We start from the raw sequence: 19130 nt of genomic DNA, 5'->3' as shown, positions 1-19130 counted from the left end.
TAGTTATTTTTTTAACTTTTTATTTAAAAAACTTACTTTTTTTATTTAATTTTTTTTTTATTAAAAAGCAGGCCTAAACCAATGATTGTCGAATTTATTTTCGAATTCATGTTTGGATCATAAATGATTATCACGTGCTCAGCGGTGAAGGAAAACATCGTGAGGAAACCCACATTCCCGAGAAATGCATTCGGAGGTATGTGACCTAACCTGTATCGGGCTGGTTTTCCCTTCGCGGGTTGGAAGGTCAGACAGGCAGGCGCTTCTGTAAAAAACCGGCCCTGACAAATCTTCAGGTTAGGTAAGTGGACCCTGTGAAAAACGGGATAAAGCTAGGGAGACGATGATGACCTCTGCCTAGCCCTTCGGGATGACAGGCGTGATGCCGATATGTTACGTTGTTAATTAAGTAGATAAGTGTTAAAACATTTGAGAACGACGAAACTAATTCCGAAGACAAGCAGCTGAAGGTTTCCATAACTAGTATAAGTACGAATTCCTTAATTGCTAAGACATCGGCGCCGGAGGCCATGTTGAAAGGGAAAAGCTTGCTATGAGCTTTTAAAGCTTTCCCTAACTTGTGTTTTAAGCCTGCTGAAGGCTCCTGGAAGTTTTGTCCGAGATACCTTTTTAGTTCAATTTACTCTCAAAATGTTTTGTAGAAAATAATGAGCTTCTGAACTGTAAAAAAAAAGTAAAAAGAATGTCGTGTGTCTATAATATTCGAGTAAAAAAATATTGCAAATAAATAAAGGAGATCATCGGATTTCGGCCCAGAAGTCAAAGTGCCGGCCAAAAAATAATTTTGCTATATTCCGTTAGATCTTATCCGTCTGAATATTTATTACTATGGCACCAAAGCTGTAGGGTCAATATCTTCGGTTTTATTCGAATTAAAAGAACTGTATTTTTCATACATTTTTGGTGAAAATGTAAAGTGCCGGCCAAGTAACAATAATGGTATATATCCTTAGAACTTATCCATCTGAGCATTTATTACTATGGCACCAAAGCCGTAGCGTCAATAATTCTGTTTTTATTCGAATTAAAAAATAAACTTGTATTTTTCATACATTTTGGTGAAAATGTAAAGTGCCGGCCAAGAAACAATATTGGTATATCCCGTTAAAACTTATCCCTTTGACCATTTATTATTATGGCACCAAACGTCTATGACCATTATTTTGGCTTTTATTGGACTTTACGTTTTAGTTTCTAAGTGAAAAGTGCCGGTCAGGAAAAACACATGTCAAAACTATCGAGAAGATACCTGTAAACATTATTCACTATGACAATAAACGTGTATGACCATTAGTTTGGCTGTTGTTGGATTTTTAAAATCTCGATTCTTGATTTATTTTGTTATAAAATAAAATATGACAGGCGCGTTATTTAAAGGATCGTCAGAATGTTTATTACTATGACATTAAACGTCTATGACCACTATTTTGAACTCAATTAGATTTCTCAAAAATCTGGAGTTTTCATAGATACCTACACTTTGGCGAAAAAAGTTTTATCTGGCGATAATGCAGGTAAAGGCGTAATATCGTGGTCGTCTTTGGACACATTTTTATTAATCAAAAATAGGTTTTCGTTTGACCACTATCTCACCTGATGCAAAAACTATAGCCAACGTCATATGTAAAATCAGATAGTATTAATATAGAAGTTCACCTAACAACACACAAAACAAAAACACAAAGTATTTATCTGACTAATAACTAGTCATAGGGAAAGCTCTGCTTATTGTCATTGTTAAAATGTATATAAAAAAAGATTTTTTTAAAAAGTCTAATAAAAGCCAAAGTCGATATTTGGTAATATAGTAAAAAAATACGTTTCAAGTCGTTTACCAAAATATTTGACTTATTTTGTTTCGCTGGCTGACATTTTCCCATTTGAACCAAAACGGAAAGAGAGACGAATAAAAGTCAAAATAATGGTCAAAAATGTTTTGCGCTAGATTATTAAATGTTCTAAAGGTCCTTTGTAATCCGCCGTACCGCAAGTTTTGCCTAAAGCACTTTATTTTTAAACAAAACAAAAAAGAAATCAAGATTGTTAAAATACAATAAAAGCCAAACTAATGGTCATACACGTTTGGCGCTATAGAAAAAAATGTTAACAGGCATCTACTCGATACTCTCAACATGGTATTTTTGGTGGTCGGCACTTTTCACATTTGAACTAAAACGTAAATTCCAATAAAAGTCAAAATAATGGTCATAGATATTTGGTGTCATATTAAAAAATATTGAAAAGCAACTATTAGACAGATTTGACGTATTTAATTCGATGGCCGGCATTTTAACATATTAACCAAAACGGAAAGTCCAATAAACGTCAAAATAATGGTCATAGAAGTTTGGCGCCATACTAATAAATGTTCTAACGGTCCTTTGTAATACGCCTGTATCCCTTTTATTCCCAACGGACATAATATTTTTTTTTTACAAAATGTATGAAAAATCGATATTTTTAAAATCCAATTAAAGCCAAACTAATGGTCATACACGTTTGGTGTCATAGTAAAAAATGTTCACAGCAATGTACTCGAAAGGTTCGACACATTTTTTTTCTCTGGCCGGCACTTTCGAATTTGGGCCGGCCAAAGTATGGAGAGCCGATGATCTCCTTTGTTTTTTTTTTTTTGTTAATACGGTCTGTAAACTGAAATGTAAATAATTTTATTTTAATCTTTTTAATAATAATGAATATACTTACCTAAATCTATTTATAACAATATTTTATTATAACACCAAAGCTTTTCTAGAAAGTATCATTAAAAGATTTTACTTGAGTGCGCTAAAAAAGTAAATTGGAACGTAAATATAAAATTAACATTTTCCCGTCATCAATTTACGATTATTAAAATATAATAAAAAATAATAAACTTGTGAAGGTTATTTCTATATCCACTCCTTTTTTTCTAGAATATTTTTATTTAAGTACGAAATGATTCATTTTCCTACTTAATTAATAAAATAAATAACACTTCACTGAAAAAATTACAACTTATTTTATTATTTCAGAACCTTATCCAAAAAACACCTTATTTAAAAAAAGTAAAATTCGAATAAAAACTTACGTGAATTGTTTTCTCTTAATCCAAAGCACACACTTAAAAAGCCGGTCAAACGGATCGCGGTCCGGGATTTTGAATTTAGAACGCGATACAGGCACGTGCGTCCGTCGCCGTCTACCGACGAGGTATGAGAGTATGAGATGAGAAGCTGTGCGCCGACCACTGTTTCACGGAAATATCCGGTGTTTGGACAAGTTTTGTACGGACAGCTTTTTTAAAGAATGCAATCTGGCTCAACGATATACTTACAGCCATTATTGTGCCTATGTTTTTTTTTATCTATTAGGTGTTTTATATTTACTTACTGGAATTTATACTATAAACAAGTCCGTCACTTTACATTATAGAAATAGACTAATTAAAAAAAAAAATTAACGAAACTAAAAATAAAGCAAATTGTTTACAAATAACAATTAAACAACTAGAAATTTTCTTTATCTTTTTATAAATTTTATTATGGTAAAAATAGTACAAGGAAAGGGATGAAAAAAGAGACATACGAATCATAGTTTTTTTTGACGTGACTTATTGTAGATTTTTAACTACTTGGCCGGACAAATGGGGAGCGCTGAAGGCTCTCACCCGGACAAATCATAGTAACTGACCCCAATACTGCTTATGGGGAAAAAGTCTAACAAAAAACCGGTAAAGTACGAGTTGAACTTGATCACTAAGTACTATCGCACTTCAGGCCTTCTGAAATCAACCGAGGGGGGGACCCGGGGGAAAATTCGTTTATAATTTGTAACTCTACAATTCATCTTGCAAGCAAGAATGATAGTGTTTTGCCATTTTTGTGTCTCTGTATCTCAAAACACATACCCTTTTTGCGAGTAACAGACTTCAATAAACCTTACAGACCATTCGAGCACCCATCAGATCCGTCATATAAATGATAAGCAATAAATATTGTCCATGGTTCGTTATTCCCGGACATCCGGATTCCCTCGTGTACGTCCGACAGTACGTCCAGATACTTTCGATCACAGACCGGACACTCCATACATAATAGTTATAGTTGCCAGTAAAAAAAAATATCTTTGTTTTTGGGTATAAATGAAGGCCCTTTTTATTACATACTTACATAAATAGCCCATACACGTCCCACTGCTGAGCACAGGCCTCCCCTCAATCAACCGGAGGGGGTACGGAGCATACTCCACCACGCTGCTCCATTGCAGGTTGGTGGAGGTACTTTTACGGCTAATAGCCGGTACCAACGGCTTAACGTGCCCTCCGAAGCACGGAATCATCTTAGTTTTTCGGACAATCAAGTGATTCAAGCCTGAAATGCGCCTATTTGAAAAATCGCATTTGGGTATAATTTTTGTGAACAAAACTTCGCAAAAGACAAGCTACTTTCAATCTAGGTAAAATATGTTTAAATTTATCATCATCGCCAGCTCATTAACGTCCCCACTGCTGGGGCACGGGCCTTCCCTATGGATGGATAGGGAGATCAGATCGCGTTTACAGCTGCGCCACCGAGCTCCTCATTTATCTAGTTATCACCATGGTATAAGGAAATGAAACGTATAGAACGGCAACTCTCCGCACCCCACCAGCGTCTGAGCTAGGTTTACCTCACCCCCCCCCCCAAACATAGTTTAGACTTGAATCGTATGGGTGTCAGGCGTCACACACAGATGCGCGTGTAATGTGTAGTGTCTGTGTAAAACGAAGTCATTTGTATGAAGTGTCCGGAGTGTGGCACAGAGTCCCTTCTACATAGTATAGTGTTTATTCTATGCCACAGTTATGTTCAGGTCGGTATTGTCTTACGACGAGTAGGGAAATTGATTTCAGATGGAGCACTTGTAAGAACATTCTGTCAACCGCACTAAGTACATATCACAACTAAATATTTTGTTCATCACACTACACATTAGTGTAGAAGGGACACTAATACAATACAACACTCTATATTACAAAAACAAAAGAAAATACAATAAATAGGGCCGCCTATTGTACTTCTTTTGTACTATCGGTAAGTGTTACTTTTCTTGTGTGTTTTTGTAATAAAGAGTGTTTGTATTGTAATAGTGGTCCAACTATACATAACAGATAACATAAACAGCCTACGTCCCACTGCTGAGCACAGGCCTCCCCTCAATCAACTGGAGGGGGTATGGAGCATACTCCACCATGCTGCTGCAATGCGGGTGGGTGGAGGTGTTTTTACGGCTAATAGCCGGGACCAACGGCTTAACGTGCCCTCCGAAGCACGGAATCATCTTACTTTTTCGGACAATCACGTGATTCAAGCCTGACATGTCCTTACCAAACAAAGAACAGTCTCACAAAGTGATTTCGACAATGTCTCCATCGGGAATCGAACCCGGCCCTCCAGATCGTGATCCTAACGCTCTATCCACTAGACCACCGAGGAGGTCCAACTATACTAATGTGTAATGTGATATTGCTAAACAGCAATTTCTTCCAGGCAACCTTGACATTGCTCTTTATTGTACACATTAATATTAATACATGATTAATCTCAAAAAAACAAAAATTGGTACAAAAGTGGACTTATCTCTAAAAGAGATCTCTTCCAGCCCACCCCGCAATCATATAATAATCTCCAAGCTAATCCACAAATTATCAATGCGAATGTAACTCTGTCTGTCTGTTTCCCTTTGACGCTTAATCCACTGTACTGATTTTGACGAAATTTGGTATCGAGATAGTTCGAGGCCTAGCGAAGAACATAGGATAGTTTTTATCTCGGAAATCATCCACTAAAGGGACGAAAAGGGGATGGAAAACACACGCCACTCGCTACCGAAGTTCACGCGGACAGTCGCGGACGGAAAACTAGAATTATAAATGCGAAAGAAACTCTTGTATGTCATAGAAAGTAAAACATAGGGACGGAGTTAGTGTACCTACTTTCCAAGATTGTAAGTATGTAGAGTACGCTCCAGAAACGGACTTGGTAAACTAGTATTTACCCTATTGCACCAGAAGAAGGGTTATGTTTTATAAACAAGCAGTTTCCTATAATAATATTAGGCTGTTATTACAAGGTTGAAACCTTCTAAAATTATGATTTGCTACAAATTATAATATAAATTATTGTATATTTATTTATTTGAAATATGAATATTTATTATATACGTGAAAACATCGAAAGTATCGTGAGGAACTTTACTTTTCAGAGAAATGCATTTCGGAGGTATGTTACCTAACCAGTATTGGGCTGGTTTTCCCTTCGCAGATTGGAAGGTCAAACAGGCAGTCGCTTCTGTAAAAAACCGAACCTGTCAAATGTTCAGGTTAGGTAAGCGGACCCTGTGAAAACGGGATAACGCAATAAATTACGTACTTACTTATATAATTTATCAAAAAGTATTATAAATAAAAATACAGACTCCATTTTATAATCTATAAAATCCGACTAATACCGCCACGTACGCATAATCCACTCGACGAAAACGAATCCATAGGACAAGACCTACTACTGACAACGAATACATAATGAATCAGAATGAAACTCACGCACCAAGTGAAATTACAGGATATAAATATGTATTTTTAACAGTTTTGCAAAAACCTTACCTACCAAGAAGGACGTATATTGACCAAATTGGAGATGTCTTTAGAGAAGGTTTAGTACGATCTACTTTGAACCGGCGTGCATGTATGAAACGTTTGATGAATGTGGAGGAAGCAAGAGAAGTGTGTCAGGATCAAAGAAAATGGAATTCCAAAGTCTCTGCTTACCCTAGTGGGAAATAGGCTTGAGTTTTCATGTATATTGCAAAAAGAACGGGCACCCGTTTTTTTTTCTATTTAAATTAAAATATAAGAAAGAGGTTTTATTAACTTGACAAAAAATTGGAATTTCCAGCACGATGGCTTTATTCCAAATTCAAATTTTTGAATTAACGAACGAAAATTGAGAATTATTGAAAAATTGCCTTACTGATATCTGATAATTACAAAGAGGTCGTGTTGCTCTATGGATAATTACTAAAATTAATTAATTTAAGCTTTAATTTTACGTTGAACAAACATAAATTACAAAATTGAGTGAAACTACTTGCTGTCATTTTCGGCACTTCAGGTACTTCAGTTATTTTAGCCTCTCCCCTCTTATTATCTCTCCAACCATCTCTCTTTCCATTTCTCTATCCATCTCTTTTTCTTTCTTTCTATCTCAGTACCTACTGATCCAAAACTTGATGACCAATTTAGTCAGTTTTGCTGACGCAGCTCAATTTACTTATTTGCTTACAAAAATCATTTTTTAGCTGACCAAAATATATTTTTGCTGACCGTTTAAATGATAGCCTATTCGATCCAAATGTTCTGAGGTTGTCACCGTGATGATAAACAATATACTTTTTTTACTCACTCCCACACAAGCAAAGAAGTTCGTATATTGGATTACTTTTCCAACCTCACGCACTAATAGACTCAATACTTCATCGTTATTTTAGTAAATTGGCCAGTTTACTAACTATTGATCATAGGAAACCGCATAAATAAATCACACAGAAGCACACAAAGATCATATAAACAAGGGAGATATGCCCATGATATGGGTGTTGGGACCGTCGCTATAAAAATTTTCGGCGAAAATAGATGGCGTAAGTGTAGCCATACCATTTGGTGACCGAAATAATTTTTTTGTCATAGATAAACTAAGCTTTTCGCCACTACTTGAAGTTCTAGAGAATCTTCAAACAATAAAACATATTATATAAACCCTTCCTATTTACTTCAGGTTTACTCTGAGCCTATGACAACTTCCTATTTAAATGTTCATTTTATTACTTATTATTAGAAAGTACATATAATATGAAATAAGTTTTGTAAATGATTATTTACGTTTATTTGTAACATAAAATACAGAAACAGTAAATACTTTTGTATGGAAATGTATATTTAATCAATAATTTAAAGAAAATACATTATTATTTTACCTCTTGTAGCACAAAAATAAAATGAAGCGTAAGAAATAATGATAAATAAGAAAAAGACTAAATTATTTACGTTTTACACTGAATCCGCTATACGTACGCCATCTAGGTAACGGATAGGAGCTAGACTCGTGTGAAGCGTCTACATCGATTTTCCCACCATTCATTGCGTAGTAACACAAGCGCTCGTCGCAAGTCGTGATTGCATGATACCAATTAAACTTTTACAATAAAATACATATATAAATATATAAATAAAAACATATATAAATAAAAAAAATACAATAAAATACCAGATATTATTTTAAATTTGTCAGAAAATTAATTTAAAGCTCATGTGAAACTTAAATTATGTAAAAAAGCTTATTATAAGATTAATGACTGCCTAAATGATAAAAATGTCTGGTATTTAATGTGTTCCTCTAGCTATGAAATAACTTGTAATGTACTCTCATTGATTTAAAAGATGTGTTGCTGTTGCAGTTTCTTGTCATTTCTTCTCCTCAGCCATAACACCTTGCAAAATGACGTAAATTCAAAAATTATTGACCTTCAACAAGTTTGATAATTACGTTAAATAAATGATTCTGATTTCTGATTTCCAAAGAAGCAATGAATGTGGCTTTTATATTACGATCGATACCATATGATCGTTTTGTGCATATTTCGTTCCCACTGTCTATGCTCCCGCGGCATCTGATGATAAGAACTCTGTGGAAACACTACTCAAGAACACCTGTTAGTTTCCGTTGGTTTGCCTGTAACAATACAATGCAGCTTATATAAAGCCATTGTCTAAAACCCCACTGTTTTGTCGAAAAGCTTTGTGTGTGCCACTGGGACGCTCCAAGATTTATTTTTTAAATTTCGAACGTCAGTCAGAACGTTAGTTTGTTGTTCAAAACGTTTTGTATTGCATACATACATAACACACACTTCCCCAATGCCCAATGGGGAAGGTGACATTTCGGTGCCTCAAAGGCTTAAAAGTCGTCACAGCTTCCTTAAAGAGGTGGCTCCATTGGATTCCGAACCTAGCCAAGCCCGCTTAAATCTTTGGCGGCGGAAGTGTTCTCCCACCTCTTTTATCGCGCCATCGGAGGGTCTCCCGCCTGGAAGTAATCTAGCGTGGCCCACATGGAAGTCTTTAAATAGGCTCCGGACACAGGTTGGCCGCTGCAAGGATAATCTCTGCAGGTGGGGATACCTGGTTGATGGTTGCGATGATTGCGAGTGTGGAGTATCACCACAAACTATGGCTCACCTTTTGTGCTGTCCTAAGTGCCCTAACACCTGCACTATTAAAGACCTGACCTGACCTGCCGCGTTGCCTAGTGCTGCGCCGGCAAGGGCCACACCGCGAAGAGCTGCGAAACGCGGTGTCGTGCTCCCCGACGGTGCGCCGCTGTCCGCAGTGATGTGCGACACCGCACCGCCCAACAACGAGCCGCCGTGTGCCGCGCTGCCGAGTGTCGCGCCGGCCGGTGATGTGCCGCCGGGAGCCGAGCCGCGGAGGGTCAGAGTCCGCGGAGCCTCGAGGCGCGGGGCGTCAGCGGCAGTGCCGCCTTCCGCGGCGCAAGCGCCTGCGGCGCCCCCGCCCGCTGCGCCGCCAGGTGGGGCGCTGCGAGGGCCCGGAAAGGTCGCGACCGCATTGCCGGACAACGTCGCGCCCCAGAAAGACTTTGTCCCGCGTCTAACGAAAAAGACTGTTGTGTTCTCGGACGATATAGGCATAGGTTTAGGACCACTTTTAAAAAACTCTTTTGATCATGACATTATTAATGTGTGCATGCCTGGCGCGTCATATTCACAAATCATCACAAAACTATTCCAGTGTAAATATGATGCGAACACTACCGTTATTCTTTTAGTAGGCAATAGTACAGGGCTCACAAAACAGCAGTTAACTAAGTATCATAGGTCGCTAATGACTGTTGAGTGTGGAAACTTAATTATTTGTTCGTTTCCATACTCAAATTCATTAGCCAGTGAGGAAAATAATTATATATTTTCTCTCAACCAACACCTTTACAACAGAACCTGTCATCACAGTAATATTATTTATTTAGATTTGAATAAGTTTATTCAAAATTGTTTAATAACGACAGATAGAATATATCTATCTAAGTACTTTAAAAAAATTATATGTTCAGTACTAGTTTTTTATATTACAGACATTTCTGCCAGACCAGGCAGTAAACTTATTGACTGTACTGTCTTCTACAGTACAAAACCTTTTATTGACGGTAGTCAGCCATGTACCACGAATGGTACTTCATCTTTAAACTAGACAATAAGACAAAAGAGAAGCTTGGAATATTAAAACTAGTTCACCAAAATATTCAAGGCTTCTCTGGCAAAGAATTGGACATAGAATTATTTTTAGAGACATTTTTTATTGACATCTTATGTATTACTGAGCATTGGTTTAAGGATTATGAATTGTTATTCGGTTTTGAAAATTATCATTTGGCTAGCGCTTTCTGTCGAAAGATCAAAATACGTGGTGGCTCCCTTATTTTTATCAGAAATAGTTTAAAATATAAAGAACGCAAAGATATTACTGGACTTTCGATAGAGGGCACTATGGAGATTTCATGTATAGAAACAGAGAAACATATTGTTGTGGCCGTATACAGACCCCCATACAGTGCTAACTTCACAGTTTTTGAATCAGTGATGGAAAATGTACTGAAGGTCATATCCAAAAGTAATAAATCCATTATAGTGTGTGGAGATTTTAACGTTGATTTATATGAAGTAGATTCAATTACAACTAGATTTCTAAGTTTGTTTACATCTTTTAACCTTGTTAATATATTTATGGAGCCAACCAGAATTACAGAAACAACTGCCTCATGTTTAGATAACATTTTTTGCAATTGTGATTTCCAAGATAACAGTATCCTTAACTGTTTTAAGTCTGATCACAGTGGGCAGTTGGTTAGTTTTCCAGTACTTAAAAATGTGCAAAAAATTAAATTTAGTACTCGACCCATCACTGATAATCGGATAGAGAAATATCGAAATAGTCTTATTAGTAACTTACCTTGTCCAAACTTTGATACAGACAATCCTGACGATTTTTACAGGGATTTCTTCACTATAATCCATAAAGAATTTGAAAATAATTTTCCTCAAAAGGTAGTTACCAACAGTCAATCATTCAAGTTCAGTGACTGGGCTACCGTAGGCATTCGCAAAAGTAGAAATACTCTTTATTCTTTATATGAGGAAAAAACGTATACACACGCTGATAGTTTCAAAAGCTACGTCAAAAATTATTCTAAAATATTTCGAAGAGTGTGTTATACAGCCAAACAGATGCATATTAGTAGTAAAATAAAGACCGCGGATAATAAAATAAAGGCAGTTTGGCAAGTAATAAATAGTGAAACAAAGGCTTCTAAACCGCGTGAATTAGAATACAATATAGAATCGGGCACTGGGTTAGTAAAACAAGATAAAGATGTAGCTGAAGTTTTTGATAAATTCTTCACGAACATCCCTGTAAAAACTACAGAATCTCTCAGGTCCTCTCCTGTTCAAGCTGATATATTATTAAAAAGTAATGTTACTGCTTGCACTGAATTATTTGATTTTAAACGCGTTGATCCGAGTAGTATTGTTAAAGTATTCAAACAGCTGAAACTTAAAACCTCGAAAGATTTATGGGGATTGTCTGTCAAATTGATGAGCTCTGTTATTGATATCTTAGCACCATATCTAGCTTACATTTTTAATATGAGTGTTGAAAATGGCACTTTTCCAAATTTAATGAAAATCAGTAAAGTTATACCTCTTTTTAAATCGGGCACAAAATCAGACCCCACGAATTATAGACCGGTTTCTATTCTACCAGTACTTAGTAAAATTTTCGAGAAAATTATTCTCGACCAACTGCTATGTCATTTTAATTTAAATAACTTACTCCACAGCCAGCAGTTTGGTTTTACTAAGGGTCGGTCTACAACAGACGCGAGTGTGACATTTGTTCGACACATTTTCGATGCTTGGGAGAAGTCGCAGAATGCCGTAGGAGTATTCTGTGACTTGTCTAAGGCGTTCGACTGCGTGGATCACGAGACCTTGCTTTTGAAATTGAGGCACTATGGACTAAATAATGGAGCTCTCAGTTTGTTAAATTCATATCTAGGTGGTAGGATACAAAAGGTACAAATCAATAGTACAACTTCTTCGGGCTCTCATGTTCAAATGGGAGTTCCTCAAGGATCCATTTTGGGTCCGTTTCTTTTTTTAGTGTACATAAATGATTTACCTTATGTAGTACAGAACCAAGCTGACATTGTGCTGTTCGCGGATGACACTTCTCTTATATTTAAAATCGACAGAAAGTTAGAGGAATTTGACGAAGCAAACAGCGCTGTGTCGCAGGTTCTAAGTTGGTTTACAGTAAATAACCTAGTTCTAAATGCTAAGAAAACGAAGTGTATTAAATTTGTTCTACCAAACGTAAAGAAAGTAAATAATAACATTAAAATTAACGACGAGAAACTAGATTTTGTTGAACACACCGTTTTCTTAGGAATTACTGTAGATTCAAAACTTCAATGGGGCCCACATATTGTATCACTAGCGGGCAAGCTAAGTTCAGCAGCATATGCCGTCAGAAGGATCCGACAACTCACAGATGTACCCACTGCTAGACTTGTCTACTTCAGCTACTTCCACAGCATAATGTCTTACGGTATTTTGCTGTGGGGTCGAGCCGCTGATGTAGAAACTATTTTCATCATTCAAAAAAGAGCAGTTCGCGCTATTTATAAGCTGCGTTGTCGGGACTCTTTGAGGGAGCTGTTTAAAGAAATAAATATACTGACGGTCGCAAGTCAATATATATATGAAAACATTATGTATGTACGTAAAAACTTATCTCTCCTTCCGAGAAACTGTGAAAGGCATACTTACAATACAAGAAATAAACATAAAATTGCTATTCAAAATTCTAGATTAAGTAAATTAAATTCATCTTTTTTGGGGTTATGTATACGTTTTTACAATAAAATACCAGATAATATTTTAAATTTGTCAGAAAATAAATTTAAAGCTCACGTGAAGCTTACTTTATGTAAAAAAGCTTATTATAAGATTAATGACTACCTAAATGATAAAAATGTCTGGTATTGAATGTGTTCCTCTAGTTATTAAATAACTTGTAATGTATATCCTCATTGGTTTTTAAAAGATGTGTTGCTGTTGCAGTTTCTTGTCATTTCTTCTCCTCAGCCATAACACCTTGCGAAATGACGTAAATTCAAAAATGTTACATTGACCTTCAACAAGTTTATCCATGATAATTACGTTGAATAAATGATTCTGATTTCTGATTTCCTGTACGAAGCCACTGACAATGCCGTAAGCGTGGCCAATTATTGGTCAGCAAAAATTTAGCTTCGATCGCCATCGACTCGCAAAGAAGAAGAATGCCCAATGGGGTGCAGAGCCACAAGTATTAAAGACAACTTGCAACCAGTCTTAATACGAAGTCCTAAGACAAATCCTGGAAACCACGTGATATTAATGAGAGACTTTTCAGGTTACGTTCCCCAAAAAAATATGTAGAAAAATAACAATACACCACCACCATAAAAATAGATATAGTCGCCAGAAGGGCTTCATCTATTATGTTCTAATGGCTAACACAACATAACAACATAATCATATCTTTATGGTGTATGGCCTCAATCAGCCTCGGTGGTCTAGAGGTTAGACTCTAACCTCTAGACCACCGAGGCTCTAACCGTTAGAGTATGGGGCTCACGAACTGCAGGTCCGGGTTCGATACCCGATGCGAACATTCCAAATCACTTTGTGAGACTGTCCTTTGGTAAGAACATTACAGGCTTGAATTAAGATGATTCCGAGCTTCGGCGGGCACGTTAAACCGTTAGTTTCGGCTGTTAGCCGTAAAATAACTATATAATCTAACTGTTTGCTCCATACCCCCTCCGGTTGATTGAGAGAAGATTTGTGCCCAGCAGTGGACGTATATAGGCTGTTTATGTAAGTACGTTTATATTTTATGTGTGTTAAAAAAACCTTCACCAAAAACCCGAACCCGAACAAATTTGGAATCTTATCAAGTTACGATGAAAATGTTTTAATGGGTTTTTTACTGTCAGTGCACACACGATGCGTTGATCAGTTTTATTTTAATTTAAAAGTAAAAAATATCACGCGCCATGTGGCGGCTCCTGCTGCGAACATTATTAGAGTGACGCTTTTACACCGCAGCGTAACTGAGTAGCGATCGCGCTTGACGCCTCCGAGGTGAAGACAATAAGACGGTGTGAGTGAGACCATAAAAATCCAAGAAAATAATAATAGACGCGTTCTTATACTAATTTTACGATAATATCTTGCATTCGACTAGGAATTCCAAATTCAAATTATTTTTAAAATACATCTCATAAAAGCTTTGTTTTTATGAGATGCTCATTTGTTTTTTTCCGCCCAAGTAGTTAATTTCCGGCCAAGTAGTTAATGCCATCTGCGGCAAATCTACAATAAGTCACGTCAAAAAAAAAAATCATTTGTTTTTTACAAAAATAATACTTATTTTTTTTAAGAAAATATGTATGAAATACATAGATAAATTATGAAATTCTGAATAGTAAATACAGACAGATAGGTAGGTGACAAAAAACGTTTTCTTTTTTTCTATGTAACTTACTTTATTTATGAATTTTAATAAAGAAAAATGTAATAATAAATGCGACATTTTGTCACGTTTTTTTATGACGTCACATGTTCCTTTTTCATACAAATTCCGTAGTAATTTCGTGTTTTGACGTTTGGTAAAAAGTAACTGATTTGACATAGCCTATTTCATAATAAATATTATTATAAATTTAACCACCTAATACAAAGAGATTACTAGTGGATTCGCTTCGTTTATAACCGGGCATTGAATGACGCGTCAAACGGTGAATTCATTCCGGCCAAGTAGTTAATGCCATCTGCGGCAAATCTACAATAAGTCACGTCAAAAAAAACGGTGAATTCAAACATACAACGATGTATAAAAGTGTTCAGGCTGAAGCGTTGTTTGTTACGCGCCTTTACTTGAAGATGCAATGGCGTTCACATTTATATTGCAAGCTGTTTGTGGCAGACCCATAAACAATCAAAGGTTGCCGGAGAGAAAGTGCTACCTTAGCTATAATGACTACTATTATGTTTCGTTGTATTTTTTTGTTTGTATGTATGTTCCTTTTGTGTAAAAATAAAATATACGGTCGTATTGAGAACCTCCTCCTTTTTTGAAGTCGGTAATAAAATATTGTGTATTGTATTGCATTGCAATCATTTCCTCAAGAAGTCTAGCAAGAATGTGTGTGTATGTGACACCGGTAAATGATCACGCTCGACGTCTTTGAGATGTAGACACTCAGACTGATGAGAAAAAGATCACCTGTCCTTTTCTTTTTCTAAGCGTGGGTGAAGCGGTGTAACAGTTACCTAGCAAAGAGACTATTTTCTTTTTTTTTTAGTTTTATGTTGGTATTGTGGACTCGCTGTAATACCAACATGAAACTATTACAAAATTCAGGGCATTTCCTATGTCACAAAATTAATTATGTGCAATTACTACAAGTCGAATTAAAACAAATAAAATCATATATCTTTTTTATCTTTTTTTTTGACAAAACTTGTGGATTTATCGTTTATTCTTGTTTTAATTCCTTTTTGACGAAGCCTGTGGTGGATTTAATGCTGTTTTATTTAGTTTTTCTTGCAATAATTACATTAATTAAATGGTATTTTATTTTATTTTAACCTATTTACTCATTGTAGGTAATTTTAACTAACGTTTTTCTATGACGTCACGATGTACATGTTTTAAATTCCATAGTAATTTTTGTTTCCACGTTAAATAAAAAGTAACTGATTTGACTAGTTGGAAATTAATCACGCTATGAGGTCGCAGGTTCGAAACCAGTACGAGCGTAAACCAATGATTTTCGAAATGCTCAACAGTGAAAGAAAACATCGTGCGGAAACCTAAGTTCTTGAGAAAAGCATTTCAGGGTATGTGGCCTAAGTACCCAGTATTGGGCTAGTTTTCCATTCGCAGGGTCAGATAGGCAATCGCTTTTGTAAAAAGCTGGACTTATTAAACTTCAGGTTAGGCAAACGAACCCTGTGAAAACGTAAGTAGGTAGTAACAGTATATTTTATATCTTATTTATTTATGATAATAATGTTTATCGTTCGTACTTATTCCCTACCTGCTTACCAAGTTTTAGTCTTCGAATAATTTTATTTAAACAACAGTTACTTAGGCACAGAAACAGCAATCGTAATTTAATATCTCTATAGTCTCCATAGGACCAATAGTACTTATTTAATTTTCTCAAATGAGACGACAATAGAACCCAGCCATACCTACAGCTCCATAGGATCAACATAAATATAGCTGTCGTTACACTCGTAAATAATTTATCAAAATAATCCCTTAATTTATTACCTTATGGAGTATTATACGCTTATTACTTACGTCATTCATTTATAAAAAATAATAACAAATTATTTTCGGTCCTAACTAAATATTAGTAATGATTTTTAAACGCGGCTGTACGGTGTAAACTCTTTGCCTGTATATATTGGTAGAATAAAAAAATCTACAAACGAATTATCATTCGATTAGTTGGCGCGAAAATGTTTTTGGTGCATCCCCACTGGAGTTACTTTTTTGTTGTAACTTTACGAAACATGATTCATTTTATCTCCGTTTAATCCCCGGAGATTCAATAACTTTTGCGAATAATCATTGTATGTTGAATTTTGTTATTTAGGTACATACTTACTTAAAAAACATACTTTTTAAAACAATTCACATATTTGGCATCCGTGGTTCCTTCGCAATGAAAATCTGCACATTGACCTAGGTCTGCCAACCATTGCCCAATGGCTCAAATTAGCTTCCAAACGTTTTTTCGATTCTGCTCCGCACCACCCAAATCCCCTGGTAGTTGCGGCTTCCGAATACATCCCGCTTAGGGACGGTACTGAAAAGTATCGGCGTCCGAAGGACGTAATATACGATCCCGACGACCCGATTACTCTAGCCATAGAGGCAGCCAATCAGCTCAAACCAAACACTTCAGGACCCCAATACCGACCCCGCCGGCGTGGTCGACGTTTTCCCTCATTCAGCGCTTATCTCTATCGACCCACTAGGGTCGATTAATTCTTTCAAATATTTTTCCTCTCAGACGACGCCCTGAGCCGAGGTTCGCGCCCAACTGGGCACCCTCAGGCCTGTTGTCTTAAACGTTGTACCGGGTGAGAGCCTTCAGCGCTCCCCATTTGTCCGGCCAAGTAGTTAATGCCATCTGCGGCAAATCTACAATAAGTCACGTCAAAAAAAAAATACATATTTGGCAATAAAATCTACTCTTCAAAAAGTAAAGCGAGTGTGGAAGCTACATTATAATGCCAAAGAAAAAAAACGCAACATTATAAATACTTAAGTATATTTTTAATTTTGACGGAAGGTAGTTTTTGTATAGTATTTAATTTGTTTACTTACGTGAAATTTTCAGTTTTTTCAGTTTGTGTTTAGCGTAATTCGATTTCAAATTAAAAGCAACTTTGAATGTCAGAGATGTTTTCCAATAAGGACCAAATGACTAAGAAAATGTTGGTACAGTTATGGAAAAGTGCTATTTTCCTTAATAACGAGTCTAATACAGAAATCGATTTCCCTTTGACGTGGTAAGTAAATAGATTTATTCAAGGAAATTCTTTGAACTTCGTGGAAAATATCGTAAATCTTTTTGCTTCGTAAGCCTCCAGTAAACAGTTAAAAGTATCTAAGTAGGTATTTATTATACATTTATTATACTTGCACAATATTTCTAAGTAAAGAAAATCACCTAATTCTCGGACAACCTACGATGAAATAGGTGTTATCTTACGTATGTCTTACCTTGATAACTTTCAGCCATGCTCTGTTTATAAAAATAAACAAAATAAAAAAGATTTTTTTTTCAGTTCAGGATTGAAGAACTGGATGTCATCAGACTATCACTCCACCAGGCCTTGGCTGAAGACATCCGCTATACTCCTCAATGGGGCTACAAAAGTCTACCATCAACAGACAGACAGCCTTTTAACTGATGCTGCTAATCTTGCAATATTCTCTTCTAGAAATGACTTAACAAATAATGAAGAAAAGTCTTTAGAAGGAAATGAAATTGAAGTAGCTCAATTATTAGAACTTGGTACAGATACTGGTGACAATATTGACACCACGTTCGTGACGATGCGAAAGCATTCGAGATTAGATATTGAAGAAAAAGAAAAAGAAATGGAACATGATGAAGATGAAAATTGAAAATGTCTAAGTTAAATTGAACTTAAATGTTTAGCGTTGAAACAATGTAAACGTAATATCTGTGAAAAGATGATTAAACTTGTGTTGTTGATTGATATTGTACTTACTAAGAACTTCATTGTTTCGTGATTAATGAATATACCAAAATTCAAACCAAATATTTAATTGTATAAGTGTACAGAGGGTTTAAAAAATCTACATCAAAGCAATTCACTTAAAAAGCACTATTGCTATTTGACTTTTGGGCATATAGAAATAAACGCGCAATATCAACAAATGTCAAATAGCAATATTGCTTTTTAGATTAATTGCTTCAGTGTGTCATTTTTAACCAACCAGATGAATAGCAACGAGTTTATACATTCTAGTTAGAAAACTCAACCACTTTAATTGAGACAGAAAATGTCGTTCTATAATGTAGGTACCAAGTTTCCAACAAACACAGAAGCCACTCAAAGGACTGAAATTAACAAAACGTAAAAATAAACGCTCCCATTTCCCGGGTTTTTGTAGACAATTTTTCCATTTTCCCGATTCAGGGTTAACGTTTTTCAAAACTCATTGAATCAGATGGCATTTGCTGAATTTATTACTTTTTTTAAATGTGTATTTTCTACTAACAGTAGAATAAGATTGCAATCTAACCTATAGACTGTAAAGTCTGAAAATAAATCTTTATTCTTTTGTGTTTTGTACTTAATAATTTTGGCAACATCCAACAGAATTATATTTTTTACTTTTTAATTTATAAATA

General features: G+C 35.8%; 2 protein-coding genes across 2 annotated transcripts in view; one reads left to right on the top strand and one right to left on the bottom strand.

Moving 5' to 3' along the window:
- LOC126376051 (somatomedin-B and thrombospondin type-1 domain-containing protein) overlaps nucleotides 1-3201 on the bottom strand; it is a 91545-nt gene extending 88344 nt beyond the window's left edge. The window contains exon 1 of the mRNA XM_050023216.1: nucleotides 3092-3201. The gene's annotated coding sequence lies outside the window, so the exon portion shown is untranslated. The remainder of the gene's footprint in view (nucleotides 1-3091) is intronic.
- A 6229-nt stretch (nucleotides 3202-9430) lies between these two features.
- On the top strand, nucleotides 9431-18376 carry LOC126376397 (egl nine homolog 1-like). The gene is made up of 2 exons (XM_050023723.1): nucleotides 9431-9726; nucleotides 18190-18376. Exons 1-2 carry the CDS (start codon nucleotides 9431-9433, stop codon nucleotides 18374-18376), a joined length of 483 nt encoding a protein of 160 aa, XP_049879680.1.
- Nucleotides 18377-19130: the final 754 nt, after the last annotated feature.

Source organism: Pectinophora gossypiella, chromosome 20 (assembly GCF_024362695.1).
Source record: "Pectinophora gossypiella chromosome 20, ilPecGoss1.1, whole genome shotgun sequence".
NCBI lineage: Eukaryota > Metazoa > Arthropoda > Insecta > Lepidoptera > Gelechiidae > Pectinophora > Pectinophora gossypiella.
The sequence above is the reverse complement of the archived record's forward strand: the minus strand, read 5'-3'. Positions and strand labels throughout refer to the sequence as shown.

Excerpts from the sequence above, each read along its gene's own strand:
- LOC126376397 (XM_050023723.1), top strand. The coding sequence starts at position 9,431 with ATGTGCGACACCGCACCGCCCAACAACGAGCCGCCGTGTGCCGCGCTG. Across the intron at positions 9,727-18,189 it reads CTAACGAAAAAGACTGTTGT|AAATGACTTAACAAATAATG; the intron begins GTTCTCGGACGA and ends ATTCTCTTCTAG.